The sequence below is a fragment of the Lygodium microphyllum genome, chromosome 28 (genome assembly GCF_053477565.2).
Source record: "Lygodium microphyllum isolate KBCC chromosome 28, Lygodium_microphyllum_v1.1.10, whole genome shotgun sequence".
Classification (NCBI taxonomy): Eukaryota; Viridiplantae; Streptophyta; class Polypodiopsida; order Schizaeales; family Lygodiaceae; genus Lygodium; species Lygodium microphyllum.
The window spans coordinates 103,605,358-103,631,302 of NC_141162.1; the positions used below are offsets into that span (position 1 = coordinate 103,605,358).

The window sequence follows — 25,945 nt, forward strand, 5'->3', positions numbered from 1 at the left end:
CTCCTCATCGATTCCATAATGCCGTCTCACGGCCTCCAATGATGGAGAAGCCTGATAAGACATCATAGGAACTGGAGAAGGAGGTGTCTGGGACATTGTGATTCGGTTACGAGTCGTATTGTGTGCCTCGCACAAAGACTAGCTCTCCATAATACACGTAGGATACTCTTTACAAGAGCACCGTCTCTGATACCATGTGAAGGAAATTGCTAGGGTTTGCACTGAGGACACATGAAGTGTACGACCACAATAGAAACACAAAGAGACAAACACAAACATAGAGGGCAAAACTCAAACCCTAAACGCAAAACTCAAAAACTCAAACCCTAAATGTAAAACTCAAAACTCAAACACAAAAACTCAAACACAAACAGAAGAAGGGGGAGAGAAAACACAACTCTGAAGTGAATGAATGCTGTAAATGAACGTAAGAGTGTACAGTGTGCTCAAGGGCAGAGCAATGTCGGAGTGTGACGTCCACCAAAGAAGGATCCCAAGTCTGTGACCACCAGTCAGAGTGTAGGAGTGTTGAATGGTGAATGGCAGCAGGCTGGTCACCAAAACGCAGTAGGCTGAGGCTGGAAACTAGTAAACGCAGCAGTGTACCACCGATCAGAAGCTGGAAACTGTGCACAGTCTGCTGTAAACAGCGGGCCGAAACAGTGTCTGAGAGTGTCAGGGCCTACAATGCTGAAAACGCAAGCTGGCTGACCTTGGAGATAATGGACAGCAGGCTGAACAGCAGTCCAGGACAGTCTGGAATAGTTGCCAGCAGCTGAGAGCTATCGCCTACAGCAATGGACAGGCTGAAGATAATGTGGTTGCAGTCGATGATGGCTGGACAGCAAATGGAGGTGGGCTGCAAGCTGGAAACTGGGCGCCAATAGCAACAGAGGGTGTGTGGGCTGGTGTAACCTGCAGACAAGGATGATGGTTGAATGGGGGCAGCCTGTCTATTTATAGATGTGGAAGGGTGCCCCAAAAATTAGGGTTTCCACTGAACTCTCTCGAACCGCTTCTCGTTTTTAGGGTTTTACTCTAAAAGAGCATTTTTAGTGTGTTTTGGGACTGTTTAAGAGGCTAATCAGCAAGTAATGCATATTTTAGCTCAACATTGGGTACATCTCTTGTTTCTTGGTTCAGCAAGAAACAAACTACATCTCTCATAGTAGCAACTGCTTCTTCTTGGGTACATCTTTTGTTTCTTGGTTCAGTAAGAAACAAACTACACTTGCTACTTCCAGTTGTGAAGCTAAATACAAAGCAGCATTCACAGCCACAATGGAGTGTGTTTGGCTCCGTAAGTTACTTGCAAATCTTCATGTGCACCAGACAGCTCCCACACTTACCTACACTAACAACCAAAGTGCTTTGGCCATTGCAAGGAACCCAATGTTCCATGCCTGCACAAAGCATATAGAAGTTCATTATCATTATGTTCGTGAGCGAATGTCAACTGGAGAAATAGAGTTCTCTTATGTACCCACTAAATACAAGTTGGCAAATCTTTTCGCGAAGGCTTTTCCTCAACCAAAGTTCCAAGATTTTGGCAAGCCTTAAACTTGATTTCATTTGTTCCATGATCTGTCATACTTTGTATTGTCATAGGTTGCTATATCCACTTGGATGAACTTGTGCAACCGTGACCTTATATTTTCTTTCATTCTCTAGGATTTGATATTTTTCCTAGATTAGTTTGCCCATTTCATGGACGCAAGTTTGTAGGCCATCCCATGGGCTACATGTTGATGTCCTTTGATCCATGATCCGGGCTTCCTAGGCATTCAAACTATCATTAAATGCAGTTGTTTTTTCCATTGCCCTAGCACCAAGTGTGTCACGAGGATGTGAAAATTTGAAGCTTTACTTATGTTTAATTGACATTTGATTAAAGGATTAATCAAATGTGCAATTAAAAGATGCACATGTGACGTGCAAGCTACTTTTTCACAGTTGAAGGCCGAAGGACCCTGTGAAAAAGATGGGTGTCAAAGGCAAAAGTTGTAACAAGTTACACTTGTTAGATTCTAGGTGAATCTAGGTGTCAGTTTGCCCCTAGGACCATTAATTGGCCATTAAGTGTCAGTAGTGACACTAGGAACTAGCATTAATTAATGGATTAATGCTTGTCCAAGGGTCAATTAATGCATGGGACCACTTTGGGTTGCAAATGGCCTAGCCAATTAATTTTTGGATGGGCAAGGTCAATTTTCTGGACATGGATTAAGGGCTGAATTAATTAATCAAATGGCTGGAAATTGCTGAAAATGGATTAAGAAAGCTACCACTTGGCAAAACTTTCCCATGCAAGTGGAGGAATAGGGCTGAAGGGAGAGGTAAATCTCGTTTTTTTTCATTTTGGAGCTGTTGGGAAGAGGTGTTGGACTGTTCTTGCCAGCTTTTGGGGCCATTTCCTAGACATTGGAGACCATTTTGGTGATGGAGATTGCATATTCTTGACCTTGGGAAGCTGGCAATTGCTGCTGATGCACTTTCTCCTGAAGATCATAGTCTCTGATGCTCCTATTGTTGTTGGTGCATCCGTTTGGGGCTAGTATGATCAGTTCTTCGTGACAAATCTCAGAATTTTCTCTCTACAACATTCTCTCATCTCCTTCAACCTATGCTCAGCCATTTGGAGGAGATTTCAACCATTTTTGATGGGCTGATCTGTAATTTCTGCAATAAACCCTAATTTACAGCAGAAATTAGGGTTTAGCAGTCACCTTGGGATCCGTGCCAAAGATTGAAAGCTCAAGGGACTGAAATCAGCAGCTGATGATTGAAGATTATCAAGGGATTTCAGGAGCCGGCCCATCCCAAATTGATTTGGAACAGCATTTGGCCAGCCAAGGGTCAAATTGGAGAAGAAGTCCTGGGTGAATCAAGGGGCAAATGACCCAAAAGGCTTGCTGGTCATTTATGATAGCAAGAGCAATTGGTTAGCAGGAGGAGATTGAAGAATCTCAAGTTGTACTCCTTCCGATTGAATGAAAGCTAAAGAAATACCGCAAGGGGCACCAATTTTGGGGCCAACAGGGTGTCTACTGTCCAAGAATGTTATGGTAAAGTGTGTATTTCATTTTATGTGCATTTATTTATTGCTGTAATTAAGTGCTTAATCAGGTTAAACCACCCTATCCGAGAAGGAAGGCTGGTTTCAAAGTGACACTAGGGTCGGGGTTTATTTTATGGTTTCCTATGACGGTTAAGCGTTAGGGTTTCATGTTTTATTATTCAAAGACACTTTGTGCATCATTTTGCACAAGTGTGGCATTATCCAATGTGATTACCTAGAGCGTTGTACTCTCTCTCTCATTATTTCATTACTCCTCATTTGTGGTCGAGTATTATTGTGCACTAGTTAATTCTTTCATTTTCATTAAATTAATCGCACAATTACTCCATGCTTAGGCCAACACTTATACTGTCACCTTTGTATTCTAACTGCCTGATGATCAATATTTGGTGTTTTCCTCGTCTTCCGCACTCTAACCAATGGTCACAGCACTTGTGGGATCTATCTCCGATGGACATCACTCTCCGACACTCCATTGCTCCGCCCTTGGGCACTCTATATACTCTTACATTCATTTACAACATTCATTTACTTCAAAGCTTCTTATCAGTGTTAAGTTTTGTGTTTTGTGTTTTGGGTTTAGGGTTTTTGTTTTGCTTGTCACTATCTAAGTCTTTGTGCTTCAGTCTTGGTCATACATGCTATGTTTCCTCAATGCAAACCCTAGCATATCTTCACATGGCATTAGAGCCGGTACTCTTCTAACGTGTATCCTACAGTGATTGTGCACGCTAGTCTTTGTGCAAGACTAACACGTAACTCGATTCCGACTCAATGTCTCAAGCACCTTCTTCTTCCGATCGTATAACCCCCTATCAAGCTTCTCCATCATGGAGACTCTAAGAAGACATTATGGTCTCGAGGAGGAGATAGACACACCTTCACCTTTACCATCTTCTTCTTCATGTTTTGGTCATCTTACAGAGGAGTTGAAGAGCACTTGCCCCATCACATACAATTCACTTTACACCCCTCCAACGAGTGCCACTCTATCTCGATCGAGTGGTAAGACTGGCCACCTCTCTGATCGTGGAGGGACCATGACATTTGGCGCATCTGGTGATCTATCTTATTCATCATAGCTAGACCTTACGTAATGTTCGTATAACCCTTTTGAGTCGTATGAGCCAAAACCCTCTCCTATTTCTTCTTTTGTTATGTAGGATCCAAATGAATTTCAATATGTTAACTTTTAATAGAGGAGGCTCTTGAAGCAAATACCCTTCATCACATATATCTCTATCATTTGTTTCATTTGAGCAAGTAAACCACACTTCTCAACTCCCTCCCATCCCACCACTAGCTTCTCCACATTCTAATCTCCTCACATCTTCATTCCAAAACCTAGGATTACACTCCACTTCCACTCACAGCACACTAGGGGGTGGATCTTCCATCTCCACTCCTAGCACTTTGTCATTTCCCATCCCACCATCTACCTATCCTCCATTCACTACACCTCACGATTTAAGGGGAATGCCACCCTTTAACATTGTACCTTCCACATACCCCCACTTTCCCACATTCTCACACTCTGGGACAACTATGATGGGCATCCCCTCCCTACCCCCAAACACTCACAACCCCCTCACACAACCTTTCAGACGTAGGGATATCCATCCTCTGCTTATGGACAGTCATCACATATCCCTTGGGTTACTCCTATGCAAGGATTTTCATCCTCTGCTCCACGTGTCTCTATCCCTCCACCTTGGGCTCCTCATGCGGTTACCATGCCCATACCCAGTCCAACCATGCCCACCTTGTTGGGTATCTCACACGCCTTACTTACGCCTACGCTCATATGGGAGTGTGCGGGTGATCACTAGGACACTGGGGCACTTTTTACTCTCGGTAGGAGAGGTTTTTCCCCCAGATTATGTGTACTATTTTGTATGTGCTTGTGGTGCACACTTACGGGCACTTACTGTGTTCGGGTGTGAACAGCCCCTTATAACTCTAAGGTATAAGGGTTATCATTTGTACTTTCAGCTAACACTCTATTCAGTACTATTGCATTGGGTATCGTGCTCAACTCTGTCTCTCACTCTCACACTGTCTACTGCACTTCAGCTGCACCTCGATCCTCTCCCATCTGACATTTGGTATCAGAGCTCAGTTCTAAGCTTAGCTTCTGCTTGCAACGTGCAGTCCTGACCGCACTCGAGCCACCTCTGTTCTGCATCTGCCCTGCGCGCAGCTCCAACAGTCGGCGCGCAACACTGCCCTGCCCAGACGCCACCTGTACCTGCACTCGCCCTGCCCAGGCGCTGTTCCTCTGTGCGTCGCCTTTACTCGAGTGTCCGCCTGCAGTTCGCCCGCCACACGATTCGACTGCCCTGAGTCGTTTGTAGTCCACGTCAGCAGCACTAAGTCAAACGACACCCGCCAGACGACCTATTATGCGCAGCCCGTCAGCCCGCCGTTTTGAAAAGTTCACGTCAGCACGCGCGCTGTTCGTCAACGCAGTCTTCGACAGTCCTGCCCGCCGTTTTTGACCACGTGCAGCCCGCCTGCCCATCGCGACTGGTCAGCCAGTCTGACGACCTGCTCCCGCCTGCCCGCCTGCCTTTGTCACGTCAGCAGCTCGCGACGTGCTGCACGCCCAGGTAAAATTTTCAAAATTATTGTCATTCCAGCCCAGAATAAAATTCTGGAAGCGGCGGTTCACACGCGGTTGGCACAGATTTACTGGAAAAGTAAATTTCATGCAAATTTCTGACTGAATGGTCAGAAATTTTGGGGCTTTTGTGTATTTGGAGGACAGATGCATTTAAACTGCTGATACAGTCACAGACCGACTGTTTTTGACAGAGATTTTGGCAAAATTTTGGGGATTTATTCATAACAGTGTTGCACTGCACTGTTTGCACATTGGGAAACGTGCTGTGTCTGTCTATGACACATTGAATGCACATTTTGGGGCTTTTGTAACAGACATTTGTGACAGAAATTTTGGGCAGAAAATTTTGGGGCTTTTGATGTTTTAGTGCTGCTGAGCACTAATTGCACCTTGGGAAGCGTGCATCAGTGACAGTTTTTTTGACAGAGTACCCTTTACACATTAATTGCAGACTTGTGTTTGCTGCAATTTCTGGAAATTTGCAGATTTCCAGCTCGTACTGCATTGACATTGCTCTATTGCCTTTTGGGAAATAATGGCAAATCAGGGAGGAGATGTATTCACCTATGTGTCCAAGGAAGACCGATTGGATGGGAACAATTATTCCCTTTGGTCTTTCATGATGAAGAATGTATTAGTGGCAAAAAACTTGTGGGATTATGTCAGTGGAGAGGAAGCACGACCGGGAGTTGTGGCTCCCGCTACTCCTCCTCCAGGAGGACGTGCAAGAGGGCAACCTCAGCCTCCTCCACCTCAGCCCGCTCAGCCACTTCCCCCAAGAACTGCAGCTCAGAAAACTTGGGATACACGGGATGCACAGGCTATGTCGCTGATTGCATTGGCAGTTCAGCGTTCTATCATTCCTCATATTCGTTCAGCAGCTTCTTCACAAGAAGCTTGGTTGATATTGGAGCAGATGTTTGCAGGAAAGAATGAGACTCGCATCTCTTTCTTGAAGAAAGAGCTAGAGACTCTAAAGATGAATGAGGGTGATTCTATGCAGGATCATCTCAACAAAATTCAGGACTTGCGGGAGCAACTCATGAATGTGGATGAGTACTACTCAGATGCGCAGCTGATTTCTACGACATTGAATTCACTGCCTCCCTCTTACTTGGCTTTTCATACTGCCTTGAACCTCACTATGAGGATTTCGAAAGAGCCCATCACTTTCATTTAGCTTGTCAGTTTGCTTCTAGAGGAGGAGCAAACTAGACGGAACAGTGGTGTGGATGGTATAGCCTCTGAGCAGGCTTTTATGTCAAGGCAGAAGGGTAAAAACAGCCAAGGGAAAAATGCTTCGCAGAGTTCTGGTAGTAGTAACACTTCACAGACAAGTCAGAAACAGGGGGGCACGCAAGCCAAGAAAGGAAAATGCCATTACTGCAAGAAGCCAGGCCACTACATCACTGAGTGCAGGAAGCGCATCGCCAAAGAGAAGAAGAAGGAGTCAGGGATGTCTGTTTCTGTAGCTCCTTCCACTGCTAGTGAGTCCGCGTCCTTTGTTGCAGACAGGGACTATTGTTTTTACACTTGCAGTTATGATGTCTCTTGGGCTGATAGAGCATTTAGCTCTACAGAAGATGCTGACACTTGGTTCTTTGACAGTGGTGCTTCACGGCATATCACATCTCGTAGAGATTTGTTTGCTTCTCTTGGTGCACCTCCCGTTGGGAAGTCTGTTCAGTGTGCTAATAATGCATCATACCCTGTTCGTGGTATTGGGGAGATTCAGCTTACAGCCATTGATGGCTCTATTCTCCGCCTACAGGATGCTTTGTATGTGCCTGGCATTAAGAAGAATCTGCTTTCCATTTCTTCTATGGCACGTTGTGGTTTGCAGGTAACCTTTGATGATGACCGTTGCATGGTCCGTGACAAGGAACACATGACATTGGTCTTGACAGGTTCTCTGTGTCATGGGTTATATGAGTTGGATGCTCTTTCGGTAGATCAGTCTGCATATTTGACATCCACTCTTACTCCTGCTATGTTAGAGGCAGAGTTATGGCATGCTCGTTTGGGGCATGTAAACTATGGCAGCTTGATGCTATTACAGCGTACTCAGATGTTGGATGGATTACCTCTCTTGGAGAGACCTCCTGAGCATTTATGCGAGGGTTGCATTTTGGGGAAAATGCATCGTTTCTCTTTTCCCCGTGATGTTGCTTTTAGAGCAACAGCCAGATTGCAGCTTGTGCATTCGGATGTTTCTGGGCCCATGCAGACACAGTCATTGGGTGGTTGTTACTATTTTGTAACATTTATTGATGACTTTACACGTTTGTGCTGGGTCTACTGCTTGAAAAAGAAGTCAGAAGTGTATGATGCATTTTTGGCTTTCAGTGCACTTGTGGAAACTCAGTCTGGTTGCAAGATTAAGACTCTCCGTTCGGACCGAGGGGGGGAATACATGTCCTCTATGCTGAATTCTTATTTGCAGCAGAAGGGCATTATCCATCAGTACACTACTGCATATACTCCACAGCAGAATGGGGTAGCAGAGAGGAAAAATCGGTCACTCATGGAGATGGCCAGATGTATGCTGAAGGCAAAGAGTTTGCCTCATAGTTTTTGGATGGAAGCCGTCATGTGCGCTTGCCACATTTTGAACAGATGCCCTACCAAGGCCTTGAAAACCGTCACACCTTTTGAGGCTTGGCACAGCCGCAAACCTTCTGTTGGCCACTTCCGTACTTTTGGGTGTCTTGCATATGCCCATATTCCACAGGTACTTCGAAAGAAGTTGGACAACAAGGCTGTAAAATGCATCTTTATGGGATATAGCAGCGAAAGCAAAGGCTACAGACTCTATGATCCCGTGACCAAGAAGGTTTTTGTCAACAGGGATGTTGTATTTGATGAAAAATCAGAATTATCCTTGGCTGGTTTTGATACATATCAGGCTGCCCGTGATGTCTTTGAAGGGCTGCTGCCCATCACATTTGGTGATTCAGCTGGTACTTCAGCAAATGAACCTAATGTTCAGCCAGCTGCTCCTATGGAACATGCAGTAAATCAGCACATTGCTGACACTGAAATTCAGCAGGAACTTGTACACAGTCAGGAAGCAAGACAGGTGCCTAGATGGTACACGCAGACTATGAGAGATAGTCATTTGGAAACACCCTTGGCTGGTCATACTCGAAGACAAACTCGACTGCATGATTCAGCACATTCCATGGAGTTTGTTATGGCAGCATGTACTCATGATAATGAGGAGCCTGAATGTTTTGAGGATGCACGACATAGTGTGCATTGGATGGCAGCCATGCAAGCTGAATTGGATTCTATTCATAAGAATCATACTTGGGATTTGGTGTCTTTGCCAGTTGGCAAGCGTGCCATTGGTACGAAATGGGTCTACAAATTGAAAAGGAATGCAGATGGATCCATAGATAAGTACAAGGCACGGCTGGTAGCTAAAGGCTACGCACAGAAAAAGGGCATTGACTATGAGGAGACCTTTGCTCCTACCTCCCGTATGACGACCATTCGGTCTATGATTGCCTTGGCTGCACATTTTGGTTGGAAAGTGCATCAGCTGGATATAAAGACTGCATTCTTACATGGGGAACTTCAGGAAATAGTGTATGTACAGCAGCCCATTGGTTTTGCAGTTGAAGGCTCAGAAAATTTAGTATGCAAGCTGAAAAAAGCTCTATATGGTTTGAAACAAGCTCCACGAGCTTGGTACGCAAAGATAGATGCCTTCTTGCTTAGTCAGGGGTTTGTAAACAGCCCATCTGAGTCTACCCTTTATGTACATAAAGAGGGGGGATCCATGCTGATTTTGTGTCTATATGTAGACGACCTTTTGCTCACTGGAACACGTGCTGATCAGATTTCAGCATTCAAAAATAATTTACAGCAAACTTTTGACATGTCTGACTTGGGTATTTTGCACTATTACTTGGGCATCCAGTTTGTACATGATGCTAGAGGCATTGGATTATGTCAGTCAAGGTACATTGGGCAACTTCTTGAGAAGTTTGGCTTACAGGATTGCAAGCCAGTTTGTACACCCATGGAACCTGGGCTCAAACTGTCATTACATGATGACAGTGATTTGTTTGATATCCATACTTATGCTCCAGCAGTGGGATGTCTCATCTATCTATGCCACACTCGGCCAGACATACAGTTTGCCGTTTCAGTTTTGAGCAGGTACATGCATCAGCCTCGTATGTCGCATTGGCAAGCTGTGAAGCGTGTGTTTCGTTACTTGCAGGGTACTAGAGCTCTTGGATTGCTTTATGCCAAGGGGGGACCACTGCAGTTACATGCTTACAGTGACTCTGATTGGGCTGGTGATTTTGATACTCGTCACTCCACTAGTGGCAATTGTTTCTTTCTTGGCTCGTCATGCATTTCTTGGCTTAGCAAGAAACAATCCACTGTTGCCACGTCGTCATGTGAAGCTGAGTACAAGGCAGCCTTCACTACTGCAGTTGAGTGCGTATGGCTTAGACGCTTACTTGCTGATTTGGATGTATCTGTTACGGAGCCTACTCCTTTATATACTGACAGTCAGAGTGCCATTGCAGTGGCACGGAACCCTGTGTTTCATGCTCGCACGAAACACATAGAGATTCACTACCACTTTGTCAGAGAGAGGCTACATGCAGGTGATATCAGCCTTGTCTACTGTCCTACCACCAGCAATGTGGCAGACATCTTCACCAAAGCTCTTCCACGAGACAAATTTGAAGCATTTCGCGATGCTTTGAATTTGACGTCCTTTGGTGGCGGATGATCCTTGTACACTTGATCACTCTTCACTCCAGGGGGGTTTGTTGGGTATCTCACACGCCTTACTTACGCCTACGCTCATATGGGAGTGTGCGGGTGATCACTAGGACACTGGGGCACTTTTTACTCTCGGTAGGAGAGGTTTTTCCCCCAGATTATGTGTACTATTTTGTATGTGCTTGTGGTGCACACTTACGGGCACTTACTGTGTTCGGGTGTGAATAGCCCCTTATAACTCTAAGGTATAAGGGTTATCATTTGTACTTTCAGCTAACACTCTATTCAGTACTATTGCATTGGGTATCGTGCTCAACTCTGTCTCTCACTCTCACACTGTCTACTGCACTTCAGCTGCACCTCGATCCTCTCCCATCTGACATACCTTTGGAATTACTATACACACTTCTCATATGCATGGTGGACACTCTAGGATTACTTTACCAATGTACTCCACTTCCCCACCCTATCTCCATTACACACCTCTATCTCCTAGCACTACCACTCCTGTTGCAACAGCCAAGAATGTCTTCACAGATAAGACTCGTTTTAAGGGGTCAAATTTCACCACTTGGTTGAATTCATGTAACAAGTGCTTGAATCTTAGGGTCTTTGGGACCTCATCGTTGGTACCGAGCCTATGTCAAGGACCCTCGAGTAGCTCACCGATGATCATATCTATCAATGGAGAGACCGCAATGCCATGGCCAATGTTGAGTTAATGCAAGGGTTGCTTCCTGAGTTCCACTCTCAATTACAATATTTTTCCCTTGCATCTAAGATTGGAGTCATCTCATTGACCACTATGTGGCACAAGATCGCACTTAACATATTAATCTCGATTTTGAGCTTCAAGAGTTTTCCATTAAAAACGGGGATGATCTAAAAGTCAAGTTGACCAAATGTCAATGGTTGCTCGCCGAGTTTGCCACTACTGGCTCCCCAAAGTCAAACATTGGTCAAGTCGAGTTCTTCTTGAACAAGCTGCCTGACAAATATTTCCATTTTATCAAGCACATTATCTCCCTACCTAGATTGCCAACCTTCTACGAGTTTGAGTACTAGTTCTTGCATTACGCATGGCTACATGATCAAGTCCACATGAAGTTCTCCACACACGTCCATTCAGAGGGGCAAGGGTTAGTTGCTTCTTCTTCGAGGGAAAACCATCAATGGTAAGAACTCGCAAGATGCAAGGGCAAGCAAAGCCAAAACAAGGGTGACTTCCCTTCCTCCAATGGAACCAAAGAAACACAACCCCTATAGCAACAAATTCCTAAGAAAAACACATTCTGCACACACTACCAAAGATTGGGCCATGTGGACGAGGAGTGTCGTACCAAGGCCCACAGTCTTCCACCTAGAAAACTACAACAAAATGCTGCAACTGCCTCCACTCTGGCCAGCCAATTCAGTGGGGCTATGCCTCCCGCTACTATACCATCTACTCCATCTGTTCTAGTCACCACTGGGCATGTGACACGCAGACAATCTTAACAACCTATCTTCTTCAATACTCTTGAAGGCTTAGCTGATTGGTTTGCTAGTGGCTCATGTATTGCACTTTACGCATCCATTCCAAGGGCATCTATTGCATCTTCTAGGACCACTTCCCCACCTCGCCGTACGCAATAGTGGCCACACACTTAGCCTTTCCCTTTTTAGACTTCCGCTGCATACTTATACTCATTGCATTGCACTTAGCTGTGCTTTCCTTTATTTTCAGTTTTGTTTTTTGGAGCATCTTACTACTCACCTCTGTACTTGCAGATTTTGATTTCTTTTGCAAGATTTGCACCAGTCCTTGTTCTCAACACCACACAAAAACCGACATCATCAAGCTCCTCTTCCTTCTTCGGTATCGACATCCAAGTTGAGAATAGGTTCCTACCTTTCTTGGTATTCTACAGGTTATCAGCACTTTCCTTCAACATCAGCTTTCCTCCCCTTTCCCCCCCCCCCCCCTTCCCCCCCGTTGTACCTTTCCCTATGCATTGCATAGTTTCATCATCTTCGTACTAGGGCATTTGGGCAAGTTAACAATTTTTCCACGAGGGACATTGTCCAAGTGGCACCTATTACATGAGCATTCTTCAGGATGTAGTATACTATGCATCCGATTGTATAGAGAACCACTTGACAGATCCTAATGTTGAGCTAAAATATACATTACTTGCTGATTAGCCTCTTAAACAGCCCCAAAACACACTAAAAATGCTCTTTTAGAGTAAAATCCTAAAAACAAGGAGCGGTTTGAGAGAGTTCAGTGGAAACCCTAAAACGGGGAGCGGTTCGAGAAAGTTTAGTGGAAACCCTAATTTTCGGGGCGCCCTTCCACATCTATAAATAGACAGGCTGCCCCCATTCAACGATCATCCTTGTTTGCAGGTTACAACAGCCCACACACCCTCTGCTGCTGTTGGCGCCCAGTTTCCAGCCTGCAGCCCGCCTCCATCTGCTGTCCAGCCATCATCAACTGCAGCCACATCATCTTCAGCCTATCCATTGCTGTAGGCGACAACTCTCAGCTGCTGGCAACTGCTCCAAACTGTCCTAGGCTGCTGTTCAGCCTGCTGTCAATCATCTCCAGGGTCAGCCAGCCTGCGTTTTCAGCATTGCAGCCTTGACACTCTTAGACACTGTTTCAGCCTGCTGTTTACAGCAAACTGTGCACAGTTTTCAACCCCCGATCGGTGGTAAACTGCTGCATTTACCAGTTTCCAACCTCCAGACTACTGCGTTTTGGTGACCAGCCAGCTGCCATTCACTATTCAGCGCTCCTACACTCCGACTGGTGGTCACAGACTTGGGATCCCCGTCTTCAGTGGACGTCACACTCCGACATTGCTCTGCCCTTGAGCACACTGTACACTCTTACATTCATTTACAGCATTCATTCACTTCAAAGTTGTGTTCTCTCTCTCCCTTCTTCTATTTGTGTTTGAGTTTTTGTGTTTGAGTTTTGAGTTTTGCGTTTAGGGTTTGAGCTTTGAGTTTTGCCCTCTGTGTCTGTGTCTGTCTTTGTGTTTCTGTTGTGGTCGTACACTCTATGTGTCCTCAGTGCAAACCCTAGCAGTCTTCTTAACACCTAAGCTATTTTCACTGGCAGATTACACCACTAACCTTCTTCACCTGATACTTGGCCTTTCCCTCGTCATCGACATCCACGAGTGGATGGGTAAGCTTGTACTGTTTTGTGATGTGTTGAATATACCATCCCTACTCCCATCTTCTGGGTCACTATTACTTAATCAGCCACCACCCATAAAATTAACTTTCCAACCTACCAAAAAAAAATTTCAATGTGATTCCATCTGCCTTTGTAGGGCTTGGTAGCCCATTGGGCAAATGGCAGAGCACCCTTTGTCTAATGCCTTGTCCTCTATTGGGTGACTGCTTAGACTCCTTGGTAAGATAAATCATCGCCTCTATAGTCTTGGTAGGCCATTGGGCAGTCGACGTGCACCCTTTGTCCAATACCCTAGCTGTTATGGGGTGGGACGCCTTGGGATAAACCTTGCAAGCCTTCTTTTTGAGCCTTAGTTTTAGGCTGAGAGGGGATGTTGATCTTAAACACATTTTACCGCTGATTAGCATCTTTAAACAGCTCTAAAACATGCTCAATTAATAAAGAACGCAAATTTGGTGCACGATTCAAGAGAGTTTCAATGGTTTCCCAAAACCCTAATTTTTTGAGGCACCCTTCAACATCTATGAATAGACACACTGCCCACCATTCAATCTCATCCCTTCAGTGCAAGCTCTCACTCCTCTGCTATGTTTGGGCCATCTGCCATCACCAATCCATAAACTGCCCATCAACTAGGCGATAGGTGGCAGCCCTTCCTCGTAATCAAGTGTCAGCCTTACAGTCTATGTTTAGCCTTTTCTCCCCTAGGTAGCAGCTGGCAACCATCATCTACCTATTGGCGACCTTCCTCTCCTTGCCGATGGCCATCCTATAGCTGCGTTTGTAGCTTCCTATTGCCGCTGGTGTTTTCCTCTTCATCCGCACTCCGATTGGTGGTCATAGCACTTCGGATCCATCTCTCGTGGATGTCACTCTCCGACACTCCATTGTTCTACCCTTGGATATTCTGTACACTCTTACATTCATTTACAGCATTCATCCACTTCAGAGTTTCTTCTCTCTGTGTTTGAGTTTTGAGTTTTGCGTTTTGCATTTTGCATTTAGGGTTTGAGTTTGGCTTGTCACTGTCTGAGTCTTTGTATTTCAATCTTAGCCATATATGCCATGTTTCCTCAGTGCAAAATCTAGCATATCTTGACAAGGGGAAGCACAAAACATATCCAAGTGGCCGCACTATAGAAAGACCTCACACCCCAAGGAGAAGTGATGGAAGAAATACCCTCACCTTCATTCAAGAGTGAAGAAAGGAGTTACATCCAAGCCTCCCTCTACCTCTATTTCTGCACCCACTATTACTACCAAGTCAATGTTGCTTCACATCCACTAGCTAGAGAAGCCTTTTTCGACTCTCTCATCTTTGCCTTGGCTCATTGATAAATGAAACCAACCTTTCTTCCATGGAAGAGTGGTAATAACCTCATTATAACTTAATTGCAAAAAAGCTATAATTAATTAAATGTTGAAACACAAACATTTACCAATCCATCTTGGACATTGGACACACTGTCAGCCCTAAAACCAGCGCCCCTTTCGGTATTTCTTTATCTTTATTGACAGATGGATGGAGGGTCAAGACTACTCGTTGCTCAAAGATGGCATTCCCATCACCATCGCTTTTTCCTTCCTTGATGAATACTTCAAGCCATATCTTTCAAAGATTAGTAGCGCCTTCAAACATGTCATACAAGTAGATAGGACTTTTGCTAATGCAATCTTGAAAGGCCCACACAAGTACCCATACGTCCAAGTCATCATGCCCACAAGAGTCCATACATTCCCTTGCCCTGACCATCAAGATCTACTCCATCCACAGGGTTTTCACACCTGTTCAGTCACATACACGACTTCCTGACGAGTGTTTCCCCTACAAGATGACTGGACATCTTGCAACAAAATGCCCTAGGACACAGTAGTGCAAGACCTCCTTCAAGGATGAGGGAGGTGCTCATCACTCAGAGATGGCACTACCATCACCATCCCTTTTCCCAACCTTGAGTACTTCATATCATACCTTTCTGAGATTGGTAGTGTTAGAGTGAAGCAATGCGGAAGCCAAAGACCGTGACAAAGAGTGAACGAAGAGAGAAAAGAGAGAGAGAACGAGACAGTGAAACGTAAAAAATCTGCAGTGAAGAATGCTGTATAAGAATGCAAAATTATACACAGGTGCAAAGAGAATATTTGCGTATGTCTCCGCCTTGAGGACCTCGATCTCCATCAGCCAGAGTGCTGTCTCTGTCACCAGCAGGCTGCAATCTGTCAGATACCAGTAATGGACAATGTGCTGAGGGGCTGTAATAAATAGCAGAAAGAAATGCCAAATAATGACCAGGTCGGCTGCATTTAAGGTGCAGAACTGTTCGACTGCAGCTGCCCGACTGCACCTGCCAGACTGCAGACTGCCACGTGGCATCTGCCCTGGCAGCGATGGCATGGCTGCTGACATGGCTGCTGCTCTGTCCTGCTCTGCACACTATAACACTCTTGGCTGTCCAGGGAATGACAATCTCTAACACCCCCTCTGAGATCCTGGATAGGTCATAAATGATAAGACTAAGGGATCTGGCATGTCTCCGAAGAAGAGCTTGGGGAAGCGCCTTCATGAACAAATCTGCAAGATTGTCCTCCATCTTGCAGTACTCCACATCGATAGTCGCATCCAGAAGCTTCTCCCTGATGAAGTGATACTGGATCTCCATGTGCTTTGTCTGGGCATGAAATACGGGATTCTGTGCGCCAAGGCAATGCAACTCTCATTGTCGTACCACAAGATAGTAGGACGAGTCTAGAGGCATTCAAGCTCCTCCAACAACCGCCAAAGCCACACAGTCTCACATGTGGTAGAAGACACAGCCCGATACTCTGTCTCAATCGAAAATAGGGCTACCATGGGCTACTTCTTGCTACTCCAAGAGATAGCACCAACACCCAAGGTAAAACAATAATGTGTAGTAGACCGCCTTTGATCCACATCGCCAACCCAATCTGAATCACTCCAACCTGCAAGAACAAGATCAAAAGCACCTGTACTTGCTGGATAATGAATCCCTAAGTCAGAGGTCCCCCTCAAATACCGTAGTATCCGCTGAGCAGCCTGCCAATGCACCTGCTGAGGCGCACTCATGAACCCAGCCAAGAGACCTACAACAAAACATAGATCAACCCGTGTGTTGAGGAGCCAAATCAATGATCCAATCAGCTGACGATAGCGAGTAGCATCTGCCAAAGGAGAATCTACCTGTGAAGTGGCCTTCCAATTCGGATCCATAGGAGTAGAAATGGACCGACAATCCTCCAACATCTCAAAAGTCACCAAAAGCTCCTATACACATCTTTGCTAAGAGATGAAAATCCCCCTCGGAGACTAATAAATCTCATGGCCCAAAAAGAAATGGAGAAGTCCTAAATCCGTCATCTCGAACTTTTGGTGTAGGGCTGCCTTTGTCTCTTCGACAATTTGGGTATGAGCACCTCCAATAATCAAGTCATCAACATACAAAACAAATAACACACAACCTCCCTCGGAAGTATGAACATAAAGCTACGGATCGGCCCTAGAGTGCCAATATCCCAACTTGGCCTGGAGGAACGAATCAATCTTCTCCTTCCAACCATGCGGAGCCTGCTTCAGGCCATACAAGGTCTTCTTTAACCTGTAAACCTTGCCCATCTGAAGAACCAAATCCAGGAGGCTGCTCTACATAGATCTCCTCCTTCAAATCACCATTCAAGAAGGTCGACTTCACATCTAACTAAAAAACACGCCATCTCCTATGGCTAACCAAGGCAAGAACAGCACGAATATTCGCCATGCGAGCTATAGGGGCAAAAGTATTATGGAAGTCAACACCTGGGCGTTGTGCAAAACCTTTAGCAACAAGGCGAGCCTTGTGCTTGTCCAAAGAGCCATCACTATGGTACTTGGTCTTGAAGACCCATTTGACACCAATCACCTTCCTATGAGAGGGACGAGGCATAAGGAACCAAGTGTCATTCCGCTCAATAGCCTCCAACTCGGCTTTCATCGCCATCCGCCATTGATCAGACTGTAAAGCCTCCTTCACTGACGTAGGCTCTCTAACTTGCATAACACGGGACATCAAACAGTAGTTAGAGCAAACAAGCTTTGTAGTATGTGCCTAGTGCCTCCGTGACCTCCACAGTCCATCCAGCAGTTCCCACTCCTCAGGGACTCCCTCAATTCCTGAATCTCAAAGGGTGTCACAGGCCCAATGCGGAGAAGGCCGGATTTCTCCTCGGCACTCTCCATCCACTAAAGACTCAAGTACATCCACCGGCGGGATCTCCACTGGGGTAGTTGGGGCAAAAGTAGACTCAGAATCTAAAGAAGAATCTCCATCAAGAGGCTTTGGCTCCAAAGGAACTGTCTTGGGAGCCCAACTCTCCCCAGGATCTCCAAGTGCGGGGTACTCCTCACCCCCCTCTGTGGCCGGAACTTCCATGAACCGCACATCTTGGCTCGTGTAGGCATCCCGTTTTACAGGATCATACAAGCGATAACCTTGGAACCAAGAGCTATACAAACACCTGCTGTCAGGAAGCCGACTCAAATTTGCCACGCTGTGGCTTCAGGATATGCACATAGGATCCTGAAATAAGAGACATCGGGCTTAGTCCCAAAGTAAGCCTCAAAAGATGTCATTCTATACCCTAACCCTGGCACATGCAACACCTCGAAAGTGTGGGTACCACCACGTCCATCTAGAATCAGCAACATCTCGCCCCATGCAACAATAGATACAGAAGAGTTGTCTCCTATGAGAATCTACCCACGCGAGGGTTGCAAATGGGCAATACCAACTATCGAAGTAGTCATGTGTCGTGAGGCACCACTGTCCACGATCCACTCTCGAGCCTGGGGAGCTGTCATCGCAGCATCAGAAGTCTTCGGTGTAGAGTCCTCAATGACCGCTAAGTATAGAAAAGCAGCTGATGAGGGTGCAACCACCGCTACAGAATCCTTCGTGTCCTTGGTGTCCTTGTCCTTGTCAAGACAATCCTTCTTCCAATGGCCGAGGTCTTACCACAAATATGGCAAGTCAATTCTTTCTCTTTATCCTTCTTAGATTTGTTGTCCTCCTTCTTCTTCTTTTGGTCCTTCCCCTTCTTCTGAGAGGCTTGATCAATCAATGCCTCCGATTTGAAAGCATTTTCCTGGCAAGTGCTTCCCTACAAAATGATCAAACATCTTGCAATAGAATGCCCTAGGACACAACAGCATCAAACCTCCTTCACGGATGAGGGAGGCAGTAGACCAAGACCGCAAAGAAGTGATGCAAAGCACCAAAGATAGCGTAATGCTAGACAGAGGAGGAGATAGGGCCAGTTATAGCAAGAGCATGCAAACAAGAAATAGGGACATGAGTAGGGTGGCCAATGCTGCCAAGATACGCAAAGGGATGATAGACAGTAGTCAAGGACCTCAGACTACCAGACTGCACGACACTACCTCAACCTCCTACAACTACCACAAGCACCCCTTTCCTCTGGTTACTCAAGAGCCAAAGGTGCCCTTGATTGAAGTAGTGCCGCAGATAGATGTGACACAGCCCATAGAGGTATTGACACCAATAGCCCCCAACGAGATGCAACATGCCACAAGCACACCACTGCCTCCTAGACTCCTTGCTCATCAAACAAAGATCCCAAAGTTAATCCCATCTCAGACACCTGATACCCAGCAACAGGTGGGAGACGTTAAGGGCACCCATCCCAACCTTTTCTAGTACCTTCTAGTGATTGGTGATATGGTTATACCTCACAACTCTCTAGTGCCAGAGAGGGAGTGAAAAGGTGGTAGAGGTGAGGTAGTTAAGCCCCATCCATACTTTGCATACATGCAAAGGACAAGATCCGCATGGAGAATTAGTGGAAGGATCGATTGATTTTCTCAAATTGCAAGAGCACCATCTCTCGACAAAGAGGATAACCCAATGCTACAAGAAGTTATTGCTAGGCCAGAGTCACACTTACTAGGTAGCAGCGGTGGGAGTCACAAACATACAGGCTAGAGTATGCATATGTGTCATGCTGCAATGGATGACACTCAAATTGTTAAAATGACAACAAGGATAAGAGATTATCCACTACATGAGATTGAAATATTTGATGGCAGCTTGCTTAGAAATAAAATAAACTACTCATCATTGGTTTTAGGAGGTCCAATGGTGTCAAATTTGGTGAGTAACGAGCAATAGTCAACAACCGTGACTTTCTGGCCATCCCCTACCTTGATGATAGAGCTCATGATCAAGGTTTCAATTGATATTAAAAGGGGCTGAGCATTTAGACATATTGTTACGCAGATATGTGATGGAACACTATCATACTCAAAAAAGAGTCAAGCTCTATGGATACTAAGAAAGATGCTACTCCAAAATAGCCTTCCCTTTGGTGGGGTGAGGGATCCATCTAAGACACACTAACCAATCGGATACAGCCTGTTGATAACTGAAAGCTAGTCTCCAATTCTATCTGATACTCTGGAACTTGTTGGCATCCAAAAGCTATACACCAAAAGGTCATCTATAAACATAATAACACTCAATGGGCTGAAAATTACTCTGGCTGGGGGATTGGTTAACCCAAGTGGCATCACTAGAAACTCGAAATGGTGAAGGGGAGTCCAAAAGGTGGCCTCGTAGATGTTGCACTTAATGGTGCCCTTAATTTAGATCTACTTTGTTTAAGATCAGTGCTCCAGGCAACACGCATATGAACTTCCATTCATAATACTCAAAATGCTACAGATTTCAACATACATGGCAGCTATCGAGCTGCAACATTAGAATGCGGTTTCTGTTATGTTAACGTTATTCAATAAAAAGGAAGACAAAGCGAGGAAATAAAGGCTGCACTGTACCAGAAAAGGCAGGACGCACAAGTACCTGCGGAGAAGAAGAGCGACATCTCCTTCTGAGATGAAGCCTTTCCTCTTTGGTCCGGCGCTGGAAGACATCTGCGGGTTGTTCATGTCTGTCCGTACGCTGCCCGTCGGCCGATGAACATGCTCGAACACCCACAGTCGTCTGTCAGATTTGGCATTCGCGATTGTGCTTGATCGCTCTTTAACGACTGTGTTAGCTGAATCTGTTGGGAAGCAAGGAGCTGTTCTCGCGAGGGGCAACCAAAAGCTGGTTTCGATCGATTCGAGGGCCAACCAGAGGCAGCCGCAACAGAGGTTTTTCCCGTGGGAACTCCTCTCTGTCTCTCTCTCTCTCTCTCTCTCTCAATAGGCATTTTAGAAAGCGCAAAATATTATTATTTCGATAAGCCACGTTGCTCAAGGGTGAGGGGGGAGAAAATGGGAGTTGTTCTCGTAGGGGTTTTGGGAGGGGGTTTTCTTAAGGTTTTTTGAGAAAACCGGAAACCCCTCTAGCCACATGGGAGGTTTCGAAATTTCTCAAAAAACATTGGTTTTTTAAGGAACACCAAGGGGTGGGTGTATCTCCCAAAAACCATTTCCTAAAATGGAGTGGGACAAGTGGACCCGTCCTCAACATGCCTAAAAATAGGATTTGCACTTTTGACTAGAGTCTATTTTAATTTTTTTATTAGATCCCCCATCTTGCCTGCTTTTCTGTTGAGAAACCTTTTTCCTTCCTAAAAATTGTTCTCATAGGAAAACTCTCACAAGAACAACTCCATATGGAAAACAAAAAAGGTTTCATAGCCTTGTGGTCATACCAAGTTTGGGTAAGAGCAAAATCGTGAAGAACTTTCCATCAATCCTACTGCAACATAAATGTTGCTAGCTCAGCATTCTTTAATGGCCTATAGTCTTTTCAAGAAAAGCAATAGAGCTACAATTTGAGCACTACTAACATAGTGCTAAAGCTCCCCTTTTCCAAAATGCGAGGGAGGGTAATGAAAATGTTGTATAGAGCCACTAATCGCACAAGCTCTAACTACAACTAGGCTCCTACAAGTATATCTCAACCCCCCTCCCCCTATAGATGTTGGGTGCAACCCGGCCCTAACTTGCCTTACATGATTATAGCCTCTTCTTGGCACTTTTCTTATGAGGGTAACAAGATTGATGATAAAATACTATCAATGTCACATTATGAGAAAGCAGTAATATGTTTTCCATACATAGACATATTTCACATCCATGAATGATTACAAACGAGTTAGATTTGGTTACAATGTTGTCAAACTAGTTGTAATCCTTAATCTCTAAATAGAAAATCAATGGTTTCATGCAATGTAAATGGCTATGGACACTTATCAATAATGCAGTATCGTATGTTGCAAGTTACAATACTTACTTGATGTACGAATTGTTGTGATGTCAATACTTTTTCGTTATAAATGGTATTGCTATCAAACAAGCAATTGTCAAATTAGATTGCTTGGAGAATAAAATGGGGAAAAAATATTACTTTATGAATTTGTAGTCTGCAAAGCTACATGAATATTATACTAGCATTGTGTGTAGCATGCAATGAGGAGTAGGTTGCTCCATGAAGCAGCATTGTGATAGAAGTGAAGTTGCTTGCCTCACTTCTTTGCCGTGCACATCTCTCTCTCTCTCTCTCTCTCTCTCTCTCTCTCTCTCTCTCTCTCTCTCTCTCTCTCTCTCTCTCTCTCTCTCTCTCTCTCTCTCTCTCTCTCTCTCTCTCTCTCTCTCTCTCTCATCCATCCTACCTTCCATTTGCACCTTCCATGCTCCTTCCTTGCAACTTCCATCTCCCGACCCTCCATAGCTTATGTAGAGAGAGTGTGCATGTACACATGCACATGCATAAACCCATGTTGGTGTAATGTGAGCTTCCATGGCATTGCGAGCTTTGATTGCTACCTTGCTCATGTTGGCCTCCACTCTTTGATGATCAATCGTCCATCACATGTGCTCAGCTATTGACTCTTATTGTAAATATATGTGTGCACGTATGTTTACTATTATATGTATGTGTATTTTAACCCAAATCTAACCATGTAACATACTCCAATGCAAAGGATACACCAAAGCAACAATATTGAAAAATATAGCAAAGCAACAATACTAAAGCAACCTACTATTCCTTGCTAATCTAACCTCATCTTGTAAAATAAGGCTTGGTTGTCCTAACAACTGGGCACAGTCAATCCAAACAAGAGCATTACATGTTAATCAACTATCTACTTGTGATGGGATTATAAACCTTGAGTGATCAATATGATCATCTAGTAGATGTAAGGCAGCACTGCAAGTTGATGATGTAGCCTTGTCATAGGATGATTACGTTACTACTAAGCAAGCAAATACTTACAAAGAAAATTATTTCTAGATCCACCTAGGCCATCTAAAAAGAATATATCCCCAAAGTTAGCTACCATAGTATCCATAATTAGACAATATCCAAGTTGTACACCTATGCAAGCTCTTTGGCATGTTGCTTGTATAACATGTTTATTATGTGTGCTTTTTTCTTACTAGTTTGCTTGTACAAAGTTATAAGTTCAGTCCTAAACAAAAGGTACATCTCAAACTTTGATCAAACAAATATTTGGTTTTCCATTTTTATTTTTGCAAGGTGCTCTTCATTAACAAAATGTGCTAAGCTATATGACAAGCTTCTAACCAAATCAAATTAACTCAAAAAACTCGTAAGTATTATTCATGTAATGCATCATTTAAAAGAGATCATGTTTCATTTTGCTTAGACATAGTTGAGCATATTTTCTTGTATTTTCAAGTATATGGATTAACTATAAGAATACATTCAATCATGGAAGTATACTATTCTAATGGATAAATATACATTTTTATGCTAATAGGATCCACAATAATAATGGACTCCATACATAGATGCCAAAATGTAGAACCTCATTAAGGTCTTCTAGAAAAGGGAAAACTATGGCTTCTAAAAAAGCATCACTAAAACCATATACTACAAGTTGGTCTAATATACACAAATTTCAAATATATTGGGCAACAAAATGTGCAAGCATCACTAGTGCACTTCAACTTGTGGGGTAGTCATGATGCATCATCAAACTACTGCCTCACAAACAAGGAGTAGATATACAAAACAAATGCAAGTTTTGATAGCTTTGCTAAGCACTATCCTCATTCTCACATCCTAACAACACATGGTTGATATCATCATTACAAGATGTGCACCATGTCATGTAAATAGAGGCTGAAACAAGCATGTAATAGCTGTATTGCTAGGCTATACAAAAAGAATTCTCCATGATGAATTGTTACAACTATAACTTCTCCATCTTAGCCTCCAAAACGACAGCAACAATCACAAATGGAACATTGAATAGACAACCAATTCTTGACAATCCTTTGGTTTCTTGGAACAATGCATTGCTTGCTCATCCATCCACCAAACTTGACTTGACAACATCTACTTTGGCTAATGCGTTCGTGTTTAATATGATGCATAATCTAATTATCCTAAAATACATCACAATAGCAGAATATTCACATCCAAAGATAGTATTTGCATCCTTTAGTAAGCAATCAATTGAAAGGATCTTAGAACTCCACCGTGAAAAGTCCTAGTTTGATTCAATGTAAGAAACAGAAAATAAAGCAAGTTATACTTTGCTCGATAACATAGTTGAGCCTAGCCAACAACCACTACAAGAAAATGGAAGCATAGTTAGTTTTCGATGAGATTTAGCAATGTTGCTAAATGTGTCACTATACTATTTGCATTGCTATATACCTATATACTGACGCTTTGCGATGCATATAGTGACACTCTACCATGCATATTGCGATGCCAATAGCTACAACATATTGAGAAAAAAAGGCTCCAAAATCTGAGAGCGGCATTTTACATGGATCTTGTAAAGATAGAGAGAGCGAGAGAGTGAAAGAGAGAGGAAAAGCTCAAAGCAAGGGAGTGTGTGTGTGTGTGTGTGCGCGCGCGTGCGTGCGTGCGTGCGTGCGTGTGTGTGTGAGGCCACCGCTGCTACCACCACCATCCATGAAGAAGGAGATGGGTGGGAAAGAGGAGGGAAGCTGCAAAGAAGAAAATGGAGGAGGAAAGTGCAAAGGGATTTTTCTTCGAGCTGTGAGATAAGTGCATTATCTCCTCTATCTCTCTCTCTTTCTCTTCTCTTGTCTTCTCTCTTTCTGTGTGTGTGTGTGTGTATGAGGGGAGAGAAAAATAAAGAGAGGAGGGGAGAGTGAAAGGAGATAAAAGGAGAGAGAGAGAGAGAGAGAGAGAGAGAGAGAGAGAGGGAGAAATGGAGAAATAAAGAAGGAGAGGAAAAGAGAGAAATAGAGAGAGAGAGAGAGAGAGAGAGAGAGAGAAATAAAGAGGGAGGGAGGGAGAAGGAGAGAGAAGTTTAAAAAAAGAGAGAGTAGAAGAGTTCGTGGACATACAATGGAAGGAGTACCTGAGCCGACAAACCTACCGGAGGGCACTTTGTCTAGTGCACCCTTGACAATAAAAGATATTGGGGACCTTCTTAACCTTCCTCAAATCTTGGAGCCTAAGATGGAGGTCATGATCAATGCATTACTACCCATGGATATCGAGTCATTTGATCCATTGAGAGAGGAGACGTCCATACCATTATATGATAGGTGCCAAGTATCTCACTTAAAGACGCTCGTTGCGCTCATCAGTATACAAGCAAAGTATGAATTGAGAGATGCAAGTGTGACCAAGTTGTTCAGTTATATACTATCTTCTTTTGTTTTTGCTCCATAAACAAGAAACATTTTTTATTTCTTCAAGGTGTTGGGTTTTTTCAAGCTACTAGAATGTCACATATTACCATTAGAATTTTGGTGTAGTACATGTCAATGGTGTGGTTGATATCCTAAGGGCATGGAGGAGTTGCCACATCATGCCTATGAAGGTGGTTGCATGATGCCTTGACAACAACTTTACGCCAAGGGGAGGAAGTCTCTAAGGAGGAGTGGGAGTTCTCAAAGGGATTCAATCTAAAGGTAAATGTGTGCTTTCTTTGTTGTTATATCTAGCAATCTAGGCATTTCAATGTATAGTATAAAGTCTACATTACAACATGGTCACGCAGGTGACATTTTTGAGTTAAGCACATTAACAATTTGTGCTCCATGAGAAATTGTGGTGTTATGGGTGGCAAAGTTTGAGCAAGAGAGTTGACGGTGGGCCACAGATCCAAACGTTATAGTGGATGAGATGGAGTATTTTGGCAAACTTCAAAGTATTATTTTAGTAGGTTATCGTAGCTTCTCCATGATCATATTCTATGTACAGTGGTTTAAAGTGGTGTTGGAAGGAGTAGGGGCAATCGTTTGATGAGGGCCGTCCGGATTTTGGAGGTAGATTGCAAGAAAAGATTGAACGATTTATGCAACATGTTTATCTTACTCGGTCACTAT

At 44.1% G+C, this 25,945-nt stretch overlaps 1 protein-coding gene across 2 annotated transcripts in view; it reads right to left on the minus strand.

The window, feature by feature from the left end:
* The window catches only part of LOC148011825 (uncharacterized), a 33,730-nt gene extending 12,846 nt beyond the window's left edge, over nucleotides 1-20,884 (minus strand). For both annotated transcript variants that reach the window (XR_015689356.1, XM_087670604.1), the window contains exon 1: nucleotides 20,511-20,884. Coding sequence is in view for 1 of the 2 variants with exons in the window: in XM_087670604.1 (XP_087526730.1) it covers nucleotides 20,511-20,596 (86 nt within the window). In the remaining variant the exon portion in view is untranslated. The remainder of the gene's footprint in view (nucleotides 1-20,510) is intronic.
* Between the last annotated feature and the right edge of the window lie 5,061 nt (nucleotides 20,885-25,945).